Genomic DNA, 20,460 nt, shown 5'->3' on the forward strand with positions numbered 1-20,460 from the left:
TCCCAGATAACCTTCAATGGTGGATCCCAATAGCTAAATGGTCAGAGAAACAACAGAACATAAGGCTACACAACAGACCACTCCCCACACACTTTTTAAATCTCTGGCCTCCACAGAGTTCTGTGTCACTTACAAAGAATACAACACGAAGATGGGGTGCCGTCAGACAACTAACACACTTTACTTTACACTTCACATAACCTTCGAGGATATGCTTCATCACTTATGAAGCATAAGTGAATCTTATGCTTCATAAGTGATGAAGCATAAGATCCTTCATCACTTATGAAGCATATCCAAGATTGAAAATGACTCTAACACTGGACATAATGTACTTGGGCACATGCTTTTTTTTTTTTTTTTTTTTGAAAACACCAAACATGAGAGGTATTAGAACCTACAGTACTTAGTGCCATGCACAGGTTGGAGGTTGAGAAGATATTTGTTGAAGGCTATTACATTATTTATGGTAGGATATCAGTGAAATATCCCCCATGCTTTGATTTGTGCCTTTCTTGCTGCTGCACATTCTATTATGGTTTTGAAAATGGTGAAAATGAGTGAAAATTTTTGAAATTGCTGCTGCTCGGGCAGTGTGGCAATGGTCATGTGAGCCAGTGCACTGTCTGACAGAAGACAGGCACCTTTGGTTAACATTCCACATCTTTTCACCTTCAAAGCAAAGTGTAACTTTTTCTAAAGATTTCTATAGGTAAGTGTTGAACCACAGGGCAGGTAATCTGTCAGGATAACCCCTTTTCTGTCCCAAAACACAGACAACATCACCTTCTTCACAGATGGAGTGGTCATTGCCTTTTTGGGAGGTGGGGAGGATGTGTAATACCACTGCTTTAACATGTCTTTAGTTTCTGGATCATACTGGTACCCCCAGCATTCCTCATTTGTCAAGACCCACATTACACAAATCCAACAGTTGATGAGAAAATTGCATTCGACATTGTTTCTGCAAAGGTGTCAGCAATCTTGAAACCCATTGTGTGGAGACCTTAGACATGTGCAGATGGTCATGTAAAATGCTGTGGGCAGACCCATAACTAATTCCCACTACATCTGCGATGAAATTAATTGTCACTCAGCACCAGAAATCAACTGTCTGTCACTCAGCACCAGATGCTCAACCTTTGCAACCGTCTCACTGTCCGTGGATGTTGATGGCCTTCCTTCTCTTGGCTCATCAAAGACACTTGTTCAACAGCTCTGGAACTCCTGTTTCCACTTTTTTACAGTGTCATAAGACGGACAATTCTGCCCATACACAGCTTTCATTTCTTCGTCAATTTCCTGAGCTTTCTTGCCCTGCAAACGCACGAACTTGATGACTGCTCAATACTCCACTTCTGGCGTACAATCATCTACATAATGAAATTTCACATGTCAGTTATTGAATATGTAGACTACTTATATTAAAAATGGCATCTTCCTACTGATGTTTTATGTTGGTCAGGGTATGAACATTTTTTTGATACCCCTTCGTACAAGTTTTAGCATGACACATCCTCTCATGTCAGATTATTTATACTATATAATATGTTTATATTGATTATAAAATTTTAAACCAATATTGTTTTACACTTTCATTTATTATTTAGTATGCACAGTTTATCTATAAATTAAAATACTAACTGTATATTGCTGCATAAAATGAAATAATGAAATTTGTAATACAAAAATGCAAAGATATACATATGCAATATACAGAGTTTTGGCACAATGAATTTTGGTAGTTTTATCGCCATTATTTTATACAGAAGCTTTTCAATAGAGTGAACTTTGAACATTTTACAATTATTTTAATATGCATATGATCATATCATTTAATACTATATGTAGGTTTTATTAACCAAAATAATTTTACTTAATTTTTTGAATTGATAGGAAAACTTTCAAAAAAACTCATATCAGTTTATAGATGTGGGAATAACATTTCTACAAACTGAATCAAATTTACAACCACTACAATATATGCATTTTCCAGTAGCAATAACTCTGATTGTAATTCATATTAAATGATATACATTTCAATGATAATGATTAATATCCATGTAAATAAATATGAAATATCTGTTTACATCCAATCACTGTATAAACAACATACTGTGCATTACAATTCGTTACAATTCCAGGGTTTAGGGCCGGACAACATTAATTACAAAATCATATTGTAGTAAACGTTTTTGTAATTAACCAAGAAAAAGTCATTTGACATTTTCTTGGTTTACCAGAAATGTGCTTATAGCCCAAGTTAACTTGTAAACTACTAGAGAAATACATTTCTATGACATGATATGCACTGTTATTGGTATTTGAAGATTCAATGTGCAAGGCATAATATGATATGGGTTTAAATTAACAATATAATGTCGGTGTAGATACACCGTACTTTACCCATAAATTAAACTACGTATGTAGTGTGCAGGCTCTTCACAAAATGCATTAGAAATGGTGTGACGCCTAAGCAGTGGAATAATGCGATCATAGTTTTGCTGCATAAGAAAGGAGATAAATCAGAAATTGGAAATTATAGACCAATTAGCTTGTTATCCCACATCTACAAGTTGTTCACAAGGGTCATTACTAACAGATTAGAAAGAATACTTTATGAGAATCAACCGAAAGAGCAAGCTGGCTTTAGGACAGGATTCTCAACTATGGATCACCTTCACGTAATATCACAGCTAATGGAGAAAGCAAATGAATATAAAACACCATTATGCCTGGCATTTGTGGATTATGAAAAGGCATTTGACTCCATACAGCATAAGGCAATGTTTCGGGCACTGCAAAGACAAGGCACAGATACCCCACATATGATTTTGAAGAAAATATATGAAAATATATTTGAAAATATATATGAAGAAAAAATATATATATTAGACTAGACAAAGACAGTAAGAAATTTAAAATTGAGAAAGGAGTTTGACAAGGGGAGACAATATCTCCGAAGATGTTTACTGCTGCCCTTGAGGAAGCTTTCAGAAGATAAGACTGGTCGCAGAAAGAAGTCAATGTGAACAGAGAGTACCTAAACCATTTACGATTTGCAGATGACATTATGGTTATAAGCCACGATCCCAAAGAATTAGAGGAAAATCTTAATCAGTTATGCACGGTTAGTAAGGATTTTGGACTAAAGATGAATATGGCTAAAACAAAAGTAACGATGAACAAGTATGACACAGAAAGGGAAATAATGATTGAAAGAGCAGTAATTGAAAAGGTGGAGTCATATACTTATCTGGGACAAGTTATTAGCTGTAATAATAATAAATGGCTGGAAATCAAGAGAAGAATAAATTTTGGATGGATAGCATTCAGGAAATATAGTCACATACTGAAGAGCAATATCCCAGTTTGTCTGAAACGTAAAATAATGAACCAATGTATACTCCCCACCATGACTTATGGAAGTGAAACTTGGGCACTCACCAAAAGAATGGAAGAGAAGCTGAGAACTACACAGCAAAGAATGGAACAAATTATATTGGGAATCAGACTGTAAGATAAGAAGAGAAACACATGGATTAGGCAGCAAACTCAAGTAAAGGACATTCTTATCAAAACTAAAGAACTAAAATGGTCTTGGGCAGGACACATAGCTCGAAGACATGATGGCAGATGGACTAAGAAAATAACAGAATGGTATCCAAGAGGAGCTAGAAGAAAACCTGGAAGACAAAGGCAGAGATGGATAGATGAAATTCATGAGTTTGTGGGTAGTAAATGGATGTGCTCAAAACTCAAAACAGAAGGAACTGGAAAGTTGCTGGAGAGGCCTTCATCCTGCAGTGGATTGAAAATGGCTGATGATGATGATGTGTGAAGGCATCGTTTTTAATTGTATCTCAATATTGTGGCTACTTTCACAACGACATATCAGGTATTGCACTACTTTGAACCACGATGCCTTCACACTACATACATAGTTTCATTTAAGGGTAAACTATGGTGCATCTACACCGATATTATACAGTTAATTTCAACCCATATCATTATGCCTTTCACATTGAATCTTCAAATACTGTATCATTCTGTACACCATTTGGCATCTCTCGTATTGTGGAACCACTTCCCAACTGTGATGGCATGTTTGCATTATCGAGGTACCTGCCCACCCACCGATGATATTACAAGAGCTTTGAAACAGTGACAGTCAGGGTGGTGGTATCCACTAAGAATAAATAACAGTAGACTTCTCTACTAGAGAAGTGTTACTTATTCTAAGTAGTGCAATACCTTGTATCTCATTGTGAAGGTATCCGCAATATGAGATACAATTAAAAACTATGCCTACACACTACGTACGTAGTTTCATTTATGGGTAAACTATGGTGTATCTACACCGATATTATATAGTATATTGTTATTAGTATAAAGTTAAACTAAAGTTGTCTCAAAACAAAAATGCAATTTTATAGTTAACACTGTTTGACACTAAGACCTCAAAAAATTGAGTGCCTACTATTATTTTCACAGTGCAAATGTGAGTGAATTTATATCTGACATATCTATGCAAAGGAAGTTATACAACAATACTGTAGAACAGCTGAAAGATCAAGGATGAGTTGACAAAATAGAGCAGAAGTTGGTTTTCTACAATCCGAAACAATTCTGAATAGTGCTAATAACATTAAAAACATTGGTTGGTCATCCACATCTTTAACTGCATTAGCATTATCATGCAAGCAGTTTAGGTATGGACAAGATAACTAACAGTGCAGAGTCTCTAAAAGATAGCATTTACAATACTATGAAAGACAAGGAAAGTGATCATCTCAGTGAGATTTTCACAGCTAGAAAGATGGTAAATTTAAGGAGCTGCACTTGCTCCTCCACTGACTGTAGACCTCATAAACGTACAACCAGTGAAGGAGCTGGTGTAGATAAATACACAGCAGCTGAATTTGAAGCTCTTCCTCCACCCCAAAATTAGTAGTAGTAGTGGCATGTGATGCAAGAAAGCAAGTGTATGAGCTTATGCAGCATCAGCCAAAAAAAAAAAACCAACACCATTCCCTCCACATGCCTGTCCAGTTCCTCCTTAAATTTATTTAACCTATCAACTTCCACAACGACAGACGGAAGTTTGTTCCAGCAATTAACCATCCGTTGGCTAAAGGCAAATTTCCGCACATCTATTCTACATCTGTCTTTTCTTAATTTGAATTTATGTCCCCTCAGGTTCGTAATCTGAACAAGTGGAAGGATCCCATCAGAATTCAGCGTGCTCAATCCATTATACACCTCAATTAGATCACCGCACAGGTGCCTAGTCTCCAGCCACTGCAATTTAGAGAAATTAAGCCTCTCTCTCTCTCTCTCTCTCTCTCTCTTGGTAAGAGGATTCCTTCATTCCCCTCACCAATCTTGTTGCCCTTCTCTGTACATGTTCAAGCAAATCTACATCCTACCTAAAATGAGGCCTCTAGACCTGTACGCAGTACTCAAAGCGCCGCCTGACCATTGCCTTATACAGAGGGACATTCACGTCCTTCTCCCTGCTAGCAAAATTCCTATATATCATTGACAAAACCCCATGACCAGCCCTGGCAGTATGTCTGCATTGCTCAGAAAACTTCATATCTGATTGCACAATTACTCCCAGATTTTTTTCATTTTCTACCACCTTAAGTGTAGTACCACACAGTTGGTACATTTCTCTGGGGTTACTTCTACCCATATGCAGTACTTTGCATTTGTCAAGATTAAAGTTGCCACTTCTTAGCACATCTGCCCAAATTATCTAGATCCTGTTGCAGTAGCACACTGCCATTACTGTCATTAACAACCCTGCCAACCTTTGTATCATCTGCAAACTTTGACACTAAGCCTGATATACCTACATCAATATCATTGATAAATATACAAAACAACAGAGGACCCAACACCGAACCCTGTGGGACTCCACTAATAACATTAGTCCACGAAGAGCAGCACCCATTAATTACCACCCTCTGTCTTCTCCCACTCAGCCATCCTTTTATCCATTGTAGCAACTTACCCTTAATACCATTCTGCTCCAATTTGTACAATAGTCTTCCATGTGCAACAGTGTCAAAAGCTTTCCTGAAATCCAAATATATGATTTCAAAATTATTTTTTGCATCCAGTTCCTTTGTAACCACATCATAATATCCTATCAAATTTGTCAGACAAGACTTTCCCTTAACAAACACACGCTGTGTCTGAATTATTGCTGCAGTCTTGTCTAGATGATTCTGCAATGCATCTTTAATCAGAGACTCCATTATTTTAACCGGAACAGAAGTTAAGCTAACTGGTCTGTAATTACTCGTGTCACCCTTTGATCCCCCTTTGTGAATTGGGGATACATTTGCACATCTCCAGTCCGTGGGGACATCCCCTGAGTCCAAGGATGCTCTCATAATTTTGGCTAAGGGTTTGCTTAGTTGCTTTGCCGCCTCCTTTAATATAACTGGATAGATCCCATCCACCCCAGGTGCCTTTCTTATGTTTAACTTCAACAATTTCTCCTCCACTTTGCTCTCAGTTATTACAAAATTATTAAGCACCCTGCTACAATTTGATAACCTTCTGGCATTTTCAAACCTTAATAACTCCTCATGTGTGAATGTAGATACAAAATACTCATTCAGTTTGTTTGCTATCTGAGCAGGATCATCACCAGTCAAACCATCAATATCAAGTGGACCAATCAGATCCAATCAGATTCATCCCCTTCCTTTTAGAATTTATATAAGTAAAGAAATCTTTGCTGTTTTTCTTAGCATCTTTTACCAAATATTTCTCATAATCCGTCTTCGCCTGCCTAACCTCCTTTGTGACCTGTTACAGACTAGCTTATATCTGCCATAGGCTTCTGAGTCGCTTGATAATTTATATGCATCCCATGCATTTTTCTTCTCTGTCACGAGTCTCATTAGTTCATTTGATAACCATTTAGGCCTAAACCTTGAACAATATTTCTTAATAGGTATGAAACTTTTAGTAGCATCCACGATTAATTCCTAGAATGCTGCCCACTTAGAATTTACTGTTGGTAACATCGTCAGTTGATCCCACTGTACAGAATTTAAAAACTGTCTCAGACCACTGTACTCACATTTATGGAAGCAAAAACCCTTTCCTTTACCTCTGATGGTAATTATATCTTTAAGTAAATCCCACATCAGTACACTGTGATCACTGCCACCTAGCGGTTCCTTTATCTGCAAATTCTTAATACATGAATGATCACTTCTGATAACCAGATCAAGAGTATTACCCTCTCTGGTTGCCTCTCGATCATGCTGCTGCAGAACTTTAAACTTTAAACTTAAACTTTTAAACTTAATAACTTGCTTTAGTTTTTAACTTTAAATTAAAGCAAGCTGGGTTAGCATTCTTGAAAAACCAAAATGCTTTTGAGGGGATATTCAAAGGAGAAGCTTCCTGCCATATGGAGATCCAACCAAAAAGCTTGTAACACAAGATATATTTCAACAATACTTTATCTCTGTCCTTTTGTTCTAAGGTGTTGGCATATTTAGGGGAAAAAAAACAGTAAAGAAAAGCAATTGTTTTATAATGCTATCCAAAGCTTTGCTATTTTGCAATCTATTCACTATGTATAAATTATTTTCTTAACCACATAATATCAGTCTTAATGGAAGATGGCTTTAGAAATTACTCCAGTTGTTGATGGAAATTGAACCCAAACCTCTCCAAATGAATGGGAGTGGGATAGATCATGTTGATAGATAATCTGGCTAACGAAGCTGGATTTAGTGAAGCTGACACATTTAATGCATTATATCACATGGGGAGCATATGAGTCTAGACAACCTTAAGGAGCTCATCAAATGGAGTTAGAGAAGACAATAACAGCTTTTAATAAAATTTTTGGTGCAACAGAAATGCTTTCAGAAAATTACTAAAATTGGGAACAAAAAAAAAAAAAAAAAAAGTCTTGTCAAGGGGTCATATCTGCAAATGATATAAGCTGCTACAATACCATTCTTAGCAAGAAGCATAAAAAGGCAAAATAACCCACACTTTATACCTTCATTAAGAAATGGTGTCACTCTCTTTTCACCAGTTGGAGGACGGAGAGCTGAAGGACGACCTCAGCTGGACCAGTACCATAGATGGATTCTGTTAGCCCTCCCTGCAACTAACTTCACATTAATTCTCCAACTGAAGCCTTTACAGTGTTCTCTGGGAGAAGCTTTTCAGAGTCATGAAGAAGGCTCAGTTTGATTGGAGAGATCGACAAGCTGACAAAAAATTATATGAAAATCAAATGACAAAAATTGAATTATAAATAATGAATAGCCAACATAAGAAAAGGAGTTAGGCAGGGGTGTGCATTATCACCATTACTATTTAACTTATAGATGGAGGATGCTATAGAGAAAGTGAAGTGTAAAACCAAAGGAATAAATATAGGAGGAGTACAAGTGCAATTTACATGTTTAGCAGTTGATATAGCAGCACTAATGGAAAATGAAGAAGAGTTGAAAAACATAATAGAAGTAATGGAAGAAGTTTTCTTAGAATACCGGTTCAAAATTAACACAAAAATAATGGCTGTCAGAAAAGAAAGTTAAAGAAAAACAAACAAGATAGAAATAGATAACAAGAAATTGAACAAATAAGTTCATTTGTATAGGTTGGAAGCAACATACAAGAGGATGGTAAAAGCCATTTAAAATAAAAAGGAAAATTGCTAAAGTGAAAGAAGCACTTAGGAAAAAGAAATAATTTATTGCAAGCAGGATAAACAAAAAAGTGGAATAGATTTGTGAAAACCTACATATGGAATACTGCTGTATGGATGTGAAACATGGTCAATAACACCAACAGACTAGAGGAGAACTGAAGCTTTTGAGATGTTTTGCAGGAGAACATTGATGAAAATCAACTGGAAGAGACAAATGAAGAAGTCCTCAGAATAGCTGAGGAACAAAGAACAATCAAGAAAACCATAATGAAGAGGAAGATGCAGTTCCTAGGACATCTCTGGAGACACAATTATTGGATAGTAAACATACTAGAAGGCCAGCTTGAAGGGAAAAGAAGCAGAGGACAATCAAGAATCACAGCACTTGATGACATGCTCCAACTCTCAAGAATGAACTACAGGGAAGCTAAACAAAAAGCCCAAATTTGGATTAAGTGGAGAAAAAAGATCTCTATGGCAACAGGGCTTGGCCCTTAGAATGATGATGAAGAGTTTTTTTTTTTTTTTTTAATTTTAATGATAAAGAATAAAATATATCATATTCAATATAAATTGCCTTTTTTTACAATATGAATGGAAAATTATGAATTTACAGTATTAGATAGTAAATCAGAAAAGCTAAGAATGAATCCTCAGAGTTCTAATGTCATAATAACGTAAGTTATAATATTATATCACAATACACAAAGTTCCAGAATGTGTATGTTTCATATATTGAGGCGAGGCCATAATGCAAGAGGGTTCTAGGCCATTAAACTCCATAAATTCGAGCTCATGGTGAATAAGAGATGTAATTACTCTAATTAATAGGTCACAATCTACCCCATTTAGTAGGTGAAACACCTCCCAATTTAAATATGCGCACAGCCCTATATCAAGATATTCCTATACATAAAAAAACTTTTATTCATAGAAAAAAATTATTCATACAACAAACAATGTATATATACATATGTATTCTGTAGCAATATCTATGCATATTAGTTTGCAGACTTTGATATACTGAAAACTGAGGACGTTAAAAGAAAGAATGTAAATTTTAATTACATTCTTTCTAGGTGATATTATTTTGTAATGTATTCAGAAGTGTCTACAAAATGGCATGATTAAACAATCAAAATAATTTAGATTAGATGAAAAATTGGTGAAAAGGTCTGACTGATCATTAAACCAGCTTTTAATTTCTGCTCATAATGCTGCAGATAGTCAATTCTCCATAACCATACAGTGATAATATCAATTAAACATCTTTTAAATAAAAACAAATATTATGAAAGGAATTCAAACAAATCAATTTAAAAGCATTTTGTTTCACTATTGTGATTTAAACATACCCAATACAAGTACTGCTTTCAAAACTGCCAGTACAGCTTCCACTCTCATACTGCTGTGAACAGCTGACAGTAGATGACGATCACAGGATGATTTTATTAGAAAAAGTGGTCTCTGAGAAGAAGTACCTGTTGTGCCAGGAGATGTACCTGAGTGACATGTATATGTTGTTGCAGAAGTTAAAGGAAATTCTACCACCTTGAATAAACGCAACAGTAAATGACAAGTTAAACGAGCTCCTGATTCTGCATCTTGTCCACCACCACCAGCTAGAACGAAAATTATACACACATGCACATATATATAGTACCATATTATTAATATTTAACTAATATTATTAATGTGAATATGATTTTTAATTAATAGCACCATCACTAATCACAACAATCAAACTATAAGGCGTTTCTCTTCTTCTTCAGGGAACTCAAAAAAAATTGTTTTTGAGGCAGAATATAATTTTGAAGTTCTGATTTATATACTGCATGGCAACTCACATCAAACAACTTATTTACAAATGTTTTGTCTCAGCATTTATCTGACAAGTGACAATCTAATATATATATATTTATTTATTTATTTATTGATCTAGGCGGTTCCCACCAGCTTTTCTGGCAACCCCATCACTATTTATAGTTCTGTACAAATAATATCAACATATACATTACACTGCACCACTATACAATTACTAGTTGGCTGGCTCCACATCCTTGGCATGTGGAGCCAGGCCAGGGACCTACTAAGAGAACAAATGGAATGTATCCATTAAATCCCAAAAGAGGCTACTACAGCAGTATCTCATTCTTTTAAGCAAAGAGTCAAATAATCTTTTGGCAAGGCCTTTTCTTTAAAAATGGTGCAATACCAGGACAACTACTTGTGAACACACAAAAAAAGTTTGTTCTGCTGTGTTATTTGATAATAGTCTTAATGACCATTATACTAACTAACCCATTAATCCTGCTGGTTCCAAAGTAATATAAAAGAATAAGATAGTTCCTCTTAATTTGCATTTCTAAATGACATCAAAAAATTAAGTTCTTTGATGATAATTTAGAAATTAGATTGTGTCTTTCAGACTGGAAATAGATACTTGCTGGTCCAGGTCTCCACATTTTGGTTGCTAATGTAACTACAGGAGTAAAACAAAAATCAAGAAGGTAAGACCAGCATACTAATAGCTATAAATTCCCTGTGGCATGAATATTAAACTACACTCCGTAAGAAATTTGCTTAACTTCATCCATATTCTTGAACAAGTGGACAGTTTTAATTCATGTGCTACTCGCTGGAAAGATTAGAGACAACCTAAATTTGGAAGACAGGCACTTTTAGAGGAAATGGTTTCTGGGGGGGGGGGGAACATAACAACCAATTACTACCATCTTAAATATGATATGTCCTGGGATCGTGGCCTTCACCTTAAAGTTTAGCAAAGGCAGTTTCTTTTTCACAAAATAATTTCACTATTTTAGAAGTGGCAAATTTTCTCATTTTCTTTTTTTTTTTTTTTTATGCAAACCCCAAACATGAGAGGTATTAGAACTTATAGTACTTAGTACCATGCTTTGGTTGGAGGTTGAGAAGATGAAAGAAGATATTTGTTGACATTAGACTTGAATTTCTGCGCACTGTAATTTTCAGGAAATACATATAAAAGAAGGTTGTTCCAGAAAACGGCAGTTGAATGAATAAATAAAAAAGATGAAAAGTTGGTTCTGTGAGTTTGAAGTTTGACAATAAATGGATGTTAGCTGGTGGCGGCATATGTTTGGACTGTTTTGAAAGAGAGAGATCGGAAAGCCAATTCAGAACAATAGTGACCATTGAAGTATCTGTAGAAAAGGCATACAGCAGAAACAGTGCATCTATCACACAGGGAGTGGAGAGACTGTTAGAAAGGAGTCATTAATTAACCTAACTGCCCTCTTCTGAATGGAATCTAGAAGCCTGAGAGAGAGAGGTTTTGGGGGCACTGCCCCAGATGTGGGAACAATATTCCATGGTGGGGCGGATTTGCGATTTGTACAGAGTGAACAGCTGTTGGGAAGAAAACTAATGCTGAGAGCGAAAGAGAAAATCAAGTTTTTTAGATGCAGAAGAAGCAATATTTCTAAAGTGCTTGTACCAAGAGATATTAGAAGTCAGGGTAATCCCCAAAAGAGATATATCATTTAACTTAGAAATCGGAGTGTCACCAAAGATAATCATAGAAGCAGAAGAATCCTTTTTGTGAGATATAAGACAGGATTGAGTTTTAGAAGGATTGAAATCAACTAAGTTGTCTTTGCCCCACTGCAGAATTACCTGGAGATCGACATTAAGGAATTGGTAGTGAACATTCGAGAAGTCGAGAAGTTGAAGCTGACTGAGCAGGGCAAGGTTTTTCAAAACGGAAAGTGGAATGCAATGTGCTATCATCGACAAAACTATGGATAGGATTTCCATTCAATGGAAGAAGGTCATTAATATACAACAGAAAAAGAGTGGGTGGAAAGAACTGAACCTTGGGGGACACCAGTATTAGTGGAGAAGTTAGAAGACAGAGAGCCATCTACCCCCACCTTCAGTGAGCGATCAGAGAGAAAACTGGATAACCAATTACAAAAAACAGTTGGCAAACCATAAGATGGAAGCTTGTTTAGAAGACCTTTATGCCAAACACAATCAAAAGTCTTTGACATGTCAAGAGCAACTGCTTGTGTTTCACCAAACTTTTCCATTGAATTAGTCCATAAATGGGTAACATAAGCCAGAATATCACCAGTGAATCGACACTGACAGAATCCATACTGGCGATTGTTGATCAGACGGAAGGTTTCTATGAGCAAATTTCCAAACAGTAGGAAAAACACCTTTGGAATAAGAAAGTGAAAAAGGGGACAAAGAACAGGAGTAAGTTCTGGAGCACAGGTTTTAAGAACAAGTGGAGAAATACCATCAACACCTGGAGCTTTCTTAGCATCAAGGTTCGTCAAAATCCTTTTGATGGAAGACCACAGGAGGCATTGAATGGAGCATGCTAGGAATGGTGGGAGGTGTTTTACCAAGATCATTAATAGATGAGTTGGAAGAAAAATGGGATGTTAGGAGGACAGCCTTATCACTGGCTGAAATGACAATACAACCATCTGGTTTTGACAGAGGTGGGAGCAGAGATGGGCAAAAGTTGCCAATGGCCAATAGCTTTGGCGAGAGACCAGAATGCTTGGCTACTGTTAGGGCAAGAAGCAAGTTTTCTACTCTTAGCCTGTTCAAAATCTAGTTTGGACTGCTTAATGACTGCTTTACAATTGTTGCAAGCTTTGGTGTAGGTAAAAAATGAAACTGAAGAATTGGAAACAAGCCAATTACAATATGCAACATTCTTCTCTTGAACAGCCTTAGCACTTTTATTGGAAGACCAAGGTTTAGATAAAGGAGTTTTTAAAGTGGAGTGGGGAATAAAGGATTCCATTCCTACAAGAATAATTTTTCTGACACAATCTGAGCAAACATTGACATCAGAAGTTTTGAAACAGTAATCCGACCAAGGAAAAGAAATCTCACAGGTCATCCCATTTTGCATTCTTGTAATGCCAAACAATACGAGGTTGGGAATAGCCATGAGATATCGGCTCCATTGGAGAAGAGACATTACCAAGTTGTGATCTGAGGTACCCAAAGGACCACTCACTTCGACCGTCTACTTAGAAGGGCTGTTTGTGAGAAAAAGATCAAGCATGTTGGCTGTATGGTTAGGATTGTCTAGTATTCTTGTAGGTAAATGAACAATCAGTGCAAGGTCATTAGAAATTGCAAAAGCCTCAGCATCTCGACCAGTTGGGTCGGTGTAATTAGAAAATGGAAGCCAGCTGGAGTTGTGAACATTAAAATCACCAAGGAAAATTACCTCACTGTTAGGAAAGTTGGACTGAAGAAAGTCAAGTTGCAAAGAGAGGAAGTCAAAGAGCTCCAAGTGAATGAGGAGTTAGGAGAATGGAGAGACAACAGATGAATTTGACAGAATGAGGTAGTGAGATTTTAAGCTAGAGAAGATCGAAGAGAGGAGATTCCAAATTACCAATTCTCTGACAGGGAATATTGGAACGGACATATGCACAAGTACCACCTTTGAGGCAAAAGGAATCATACAGTGAATAATTTGGGCAACTGAGATGAGCAGTAGTTGAATCAACCGATAACTGAGATTCTGTCAGAAAAAGTACATGGGGTTTGGCAGACTGCAAGCGGAAATGGACATCGTTGAGATTAGAATTGAGACCATGTATATATTTGAAATGAACTAGGAAGTGTTTGGGAGGTTTAGATCTTTTCGCTGATGAGCTTACTCTATTAGTTTGACAAATCATGGTGTATTCAATAGTAAGAAAAAGTGGGGGGGGGGTACATGCTGTATGAAGTTTTTGGATATGGCATACAGATGGTAAGGATATACTCAGATCCTTGACATAACGTGGCCTCGACAATGCCCCCCACAAACACACTACTTGGACTCCCTCCAGTCACTGTGTGGCAGAGTAGAGGTAGCAAGATTATACACTAGCTGATTCAGATGCCTCCTAAAGAGTTACCAATAGGTTCAGTCCGGTGTACTAACTAGCTGCCAGCCTGCGAACACTGTTTTAGAACTGTACACTCGAAATGTAAGGGAGATTGGATCTCACCATGATGTTCATCATAACCTCAAAAGTCATCAGTCATACTGCATGATGGAAGAAATGGGGAAGGGTTGACCGGAACTTAGCTCTGGAGACTAAACATGGGTTCCACCACTTCAAGCCTCCAATAAAAAAAGTGGTGGTAGTACACCAGTCGATGAGAGTCATCTACCACCTAGTATTGCCTGGTAACACAGAGGGGCACCATTCCTCCATGTGGTGTGGGTGCCACACCTCGACCCCTGCTTACGTTGGTTCATACCTGGGTGGTCACCAACAGTGTACTTGTGCATGGAGGTTATACACAGGATTACTAACAGTCCCACCATCGTGAAGGTGCAAGCAGAGGATTTGGCTGTCACTGACCATCTGGACATTCCATTACTGCATTTGTGTAAGAACTGACAGAAAGGTAAATCCAGAGAGAAAACAATCATTCTGCAAGGTTAACATCAACGTGGATTGCTGTTTGTTTGTTTGTTGTTATTCAATTATCTGGATACATCATATCATTTATTATGAAGTTTTCATTATAACTGATCATTTTCAAAAAATGTCCCATCTTATGTGACATATTCAAAAAAAATAATTTTTCATAACTAATGGACCACCTATATTATATTTTTGTGATTATATAAATATACAAAGACCTATTAAAAGTTTCTAAGACTACCTCATTAAATCAAGCACTGTAAATGAGATTACAACAATGTTTGTAATAGTAATCTCAAAGCATCATTACATCAATACAATCCAATACATAATTAAATTACAAAAACAACTGATTATTTTTCCTTCACATGTAAAATGCTCCAATAAGAGCAGAATGTTTGCCACAGTGTACCCAAGGGGTGTGTGTGTATATATGTTAAGTTAATAGGGGTAAGAGTTTTTAAAGGTAAAATATGATATACTAGCTTATCAGGTAAACCAAAAACCATATCGGGTACCCAACGTGCCCTAGAAAAAAATATAAATATATGCCATGACATAAGCAATAAATTATAAAAATATATAAAAATACCATTAAAATGTTAATTATGGCAATAAGATACATTGAAAACAACAAGGGGCATTATAACCTTAACGCACAGAGTATTATAGATCAAGTCCTAAACAGGCGCTAATATAACATAGCCTTTGTAAATTTTCGTAGGTGTTTCTTTGGCTTAGATAAATTTCGTTGGATATGTAATTATGTAAATAGTAGGCACTGCCCATGGAGTAAGTTGCATATAGCTTACACGCATTAAAAACGTCGTACCTATATTTGCTCCATGGGTAGGAACTTATTTTGTTAACTTCTACTGTGACTTTGAGATATACTTATTTGACGGCCTTTCTATGTGTAATATTATGCAGTATATAAAAAAACTGCAGAGGGCGATACATGTAATTATACTTAATTTAGCACTTAACTTAGCTATTACATTTCCTAGGAGGGGGGCTACAATCGGTAGTTATATATGCTACACGTGCTAATACACGTGGTTGTTGTTGTTATTTGGTTTTTAGGAGCATTAGCAACTAAGGCCATATTGCTCCGGGAAATGCGGTGGTCGTTCCCTGACATTTCCGCATCCTCCGTATTTGGTGGTGACGGGCTCGAACCCCGGTCTAATCAAGAAGCGTGTGCTACGCACTGCTGCTCCTTCCCACCTGGCTACGGAGGCGCCCGCTAATACACGTGGTGTTTTAGTATTTTGGTTATACGGTGGTAAGCATTCTTATTTTAATCCTAACGCATTCTATACATCTGTGCATTGCCTGCCATAACCAGGATACCTTACTATAAGGTTGCATCCTATGTTAATTATTTTACTTTTTCTTTTCTGTTTAACTTTCACTTTCTTATCCCTATTTATTCATACCTCATGAACTATTAGAGTATTCGAGGGGGATTGAGGTACTATATCTATCCTTCTACCTTTTTCTGTTCGCCTTTGTTAGCGCTAGCTTCCACTGTTACTTTTGTTTAGACTACCGTGACTGCATTTACCATCAACTACGCACATATGCCTAATAATAATTATAGCTCATTCTATAATTATAGCTCATTCTCTAATTTAAATTTAAATTTTGGCTATCCGTCGGGCTAACAGTCATCATGTCAGCTTACTGCTAAATTTGGAATTAATCTACATAATTTTATTCTCGTCACTACTTTTTGGCTCTATCTTACTATTTTACATATATTTGGACATAGTTATGCTGGACGATGACTACAGAAACGGATAGCTCGTTAATTATGGTTGATACATTGAAAGGGTTAGCCCTCGAAAAAGTCCCTTTCAATGTATCTTATTGCCATAATTAACATTTTAATGGTATTTTTATATATTTTTATAATTTACTGCTTATGTCGTGGCATATATTTATATTTTTTTCCAGGTCACGTTGGGTACCCGATATGGTTTTTGGTTTACCTGATAAGCTAGTATATCATATTTTACCTTTAAAAACTCTTACCACTATTAACTTAACTCATATTCATATATATACACACTGATGTAATGTTTAATCGTCTTAGATGGCATTAATTGGTTATGTGACTATTTAATATTTTAATATTTATATTTATTATATCATTTACTATTTGCTTTTTCATACTTGGATATATATATATATACATTTTTTTTTTTGAATATGTCACATAAGATGGGACATTTTTTTGAAAATGATCAGTTATAATTAAAACTTCATAATAAATGATATGATGTATCCAGATAATAGAAAAAAAAATTGTTTGGTGCTTTAATTGTTAATTTATCATTATTATTATTATTAAATAACCTTTTCTTAAGATAATGTTGCATACTTGATATATCATCAATCTTTGCTCCTTCTGCTGCACATGTTACTATTACACTGTTATAAACCTGCATCACTATATAATTAATGCTTCTAACTCAATACACATGGAAATTTTACACCATGAAATCAAAGATGAAGGATCGCTAACTTTGAATCCCCAATAAAACATATCATGCTTATTTTGGTGCCAGAACTGGAGACTAAGACAAATCATGGGACCCACATTATGTTTGCCATCAGTGTCATGAAAATATAAGACAATGGATTAATTGTAGGCAAAAATTTCTCAATTTAGCATACCTAATGCAACCATTAAATCCAAGACAGGTAGAATACCATTCATGACCCAAACAGCAAGTCAAAGACTGAAACAGATAACAAAAATAAAACTGAAAAGGCATCCTCAACTGATTGACTTGAGAGACAATTGACAAAACTGGAATAAGTTTAGGACCAACGTCAAATCTGCTTCCCACAACTACAGGTGGCTACTTATACTCATATAAGTAGCCACCTGTAGATTCCATACAAAGAATGGAAGCAATGGACAATAACAGCAGTAGTAGGTAATGAAGAATCATGATATGCAATCCAGGTATGAATACACCTGAGTTTGGTACATGCCCAAAGAAGTTTTAAATAGAATATACAGCTAGGCCTCGCATAACACGAGTTCGATTAACGCGATATTCAGCTAACACTATTTGAAAAATGATACCACTTTTCATTTTACACGATGCAAATTTCCAGTTAATGCGATCTTTTTTTTTTTTTTTTATGCGATAGTTGAAAAAGATTTGAATCACGCGTTAAGCTTACCGTGAGTCATATGGTCAATAAACAAACGTTTGCCTGCTGCCCGTCTCGGTGTGTTCCATCAACCATCGGAAGAATACGTGTTTGTCTTCCGCTAATAAAGTCAATGCAGACTTGCATTTAAAAATTCAAATTTTTAAATGAGCCAGATGAAAATGTTACCGCGAAGGAGATAACGATAAAAGAATTAGATGACATCTTTCGTATCGCATAGAACCCAAACAAAAGGTTTGATGTTCTCCGCGATATTTATTTCGCCAGGGCCCAGAGAAGATTGTTGTCGGCTATCGGAAATTGATTGATGAAAAGAGAAAGTCAACACTGTTCAAATATTTCCGCAACAGTAATTTCTTCATTGTGTATTTTATGTCAGAGGTTCCCAAAGTTTCTCGGTTCACGGCGCCTTTAATGTCTCCGTAATTTTTTTCAAGGCGCACCCAGACCAAAATACCTAATACTGAAATACCTAACAGTTTCGTTTAGTAGTTAGGTCCAAACAACTTAATAAGAAATGCTGAAACTGTGAACTACCTCGAGCTAGTAGTTCACGCGGTGTCCGACAGATGTCGAGTATCGCTGTGTTTCCCTCGAAAATTTAAAATATTCCGTGGCACACAGTTTAAGAACCATTGTTTTATGCAATAAACATTTAATTCCATAATTATTTTCATTATCTTTTACTTTATATACAGTTAAAAAGTTATTTAAAAGGTATTTTTAAAATTCTTTATGGACATTCCAGAAGGTCAAGGACCAATTATAATTTTTTCTATTGATTATTATATTCGATTAACGCATTTACGTTTTGCGCAATGCGCTCGCGGGACGAATTAATCGCATTAATCGAGGCCCGCCTGTACTATAATATACCAACATGGAAGTTAACTGTTGTAATATGAGGGTATAGGTCTGTTTTTTTGTGGTTTATACTTGTTCCACTGGCTAACATAGATGAAACCAAGAATGCAGCTGTTTATTGTGACTTTCTGGATAATTCTGCCTTATCTACAATGTGGAAAATTCTAAGCAGAGACTGTATGTGTATTGGTATTACAATGCTCGGGTCATAAAGTGCAAACATTGTAATGGTCGTGTGAGGAAACTAATTCAGTAAACCTGCCATTTTGGCCAGAGAACAGATTTTAATTCAACTGAACACCTTTGCATAACTGCAGATGGTAACCTTCCAAAGTGAGCAGCAGATTTTTTGGCTAAACCAGGAAGAGAACAGGAAAGTTCATGGATAAAATCTAGAGGAACAGCTTCAGAAAAACTAACATCTTTAGAAAAAAAAAGTAATTTTTTTTTTAAAGTACCAACTTTGGACTTGAAATTTCACTGACAACACATGCCTTATATATTAAAATATTACAACTATGGTTTTTCACTATGTGAGTTTCTGTTTTGATAGTGTGTCAGACATCAACTGATGTGATAGACAACCTCTTTTAGCATATATTTCAAATACTGAAAATTCTAACGTTATGAACTGTTATGTACCATCACTATATAAGTAATGCTTCAGTACATTATATGACATCTGTACATAACATTAATTTACAGCCACTGACATGTAAACTGCTGTGGTATTTACTCAGATTTTGCCCATCCTTCTATTTGTATATTACTTTACCCAGTGTTTTTTTTAGGTACCCACACCTTTATTAACAGTGATGTGTGACATTTGGATGCAATGCACTTTGAAATTTATAATATTCCGTAAATTTTTTCACATGTTTACCTAACATTCAAATAAGCTTAAAATGATTTAAAATGATTCTGAGAGCAAAGTGGAGGAGAAATTGTTGAATTAAACATAAAAAAGGCACCCGTGGTGGACAGGATCTATCCAATTATATTAAAGTAGGCAGTAAAGGAAGTAAGCAAACCCTTAGCCATAATTATGAGAGCTTCCTTGGACTCAGCGGAGGTACCCGTGGACTGGAGATGTGGAAATGTGAGCCCAATTCACAAAGGGGGATCAAAGGTCGACACAAGAAATTTCAGACATGTTAGTTTAACTTCTGTTCCAGGGAAATTAGTGGAGGCACTGGTTAAAGAAGCACTGCTGGATCATCTAGACAAGACTTCAGTTATAGTTCGGACACAGCATGGTTT

General features: G+C 36.1%; 1 protein-coding gene across 4 annotated transcripts in view; it reads right to left on the minus strand.

Moving 5' to 3' along the window:
- The window catches only part of LOC150091098 (mediator of RNA polymerase II transcription subunit 12-like protein), an 825,386-nt gene that overhangs the window by 370,346 nt on the left and 434,580 nt on the right, over window positions 1-20,460 (minus strand). For all 4 annotated transcript variants that reach the window (XM_090374287.1, XM_090374270.1, XM_090374279.1 and 1 more), the window contains one exon: window positions 10,057-10,323. In XM_090374287.1, the coding sequence (XP_090230413.1) occupies window positions 10,057-10,323 (267 nt within the window). The remainder of the gene's footprint in view (window positions 1-10,056; window positions 10,324-20,460) is intronic.

Source organism: Mastigoproctus giganteus, chromosome 1, assembly GCF_048544385.1.
Source record: "Mastigoproctus giganteus isolate SK-2022 chromosome 1, ASM4854438v1, whole genome shotgun sequence".
NCBI classification, from domain to species: domain Eukaryota; kingdom Metazoa; phylum Arthropoda; class Arachnida; order Uropygi; family Thelyphonidae; genus Mastigoproctus; species Mastigoproctus giganteus.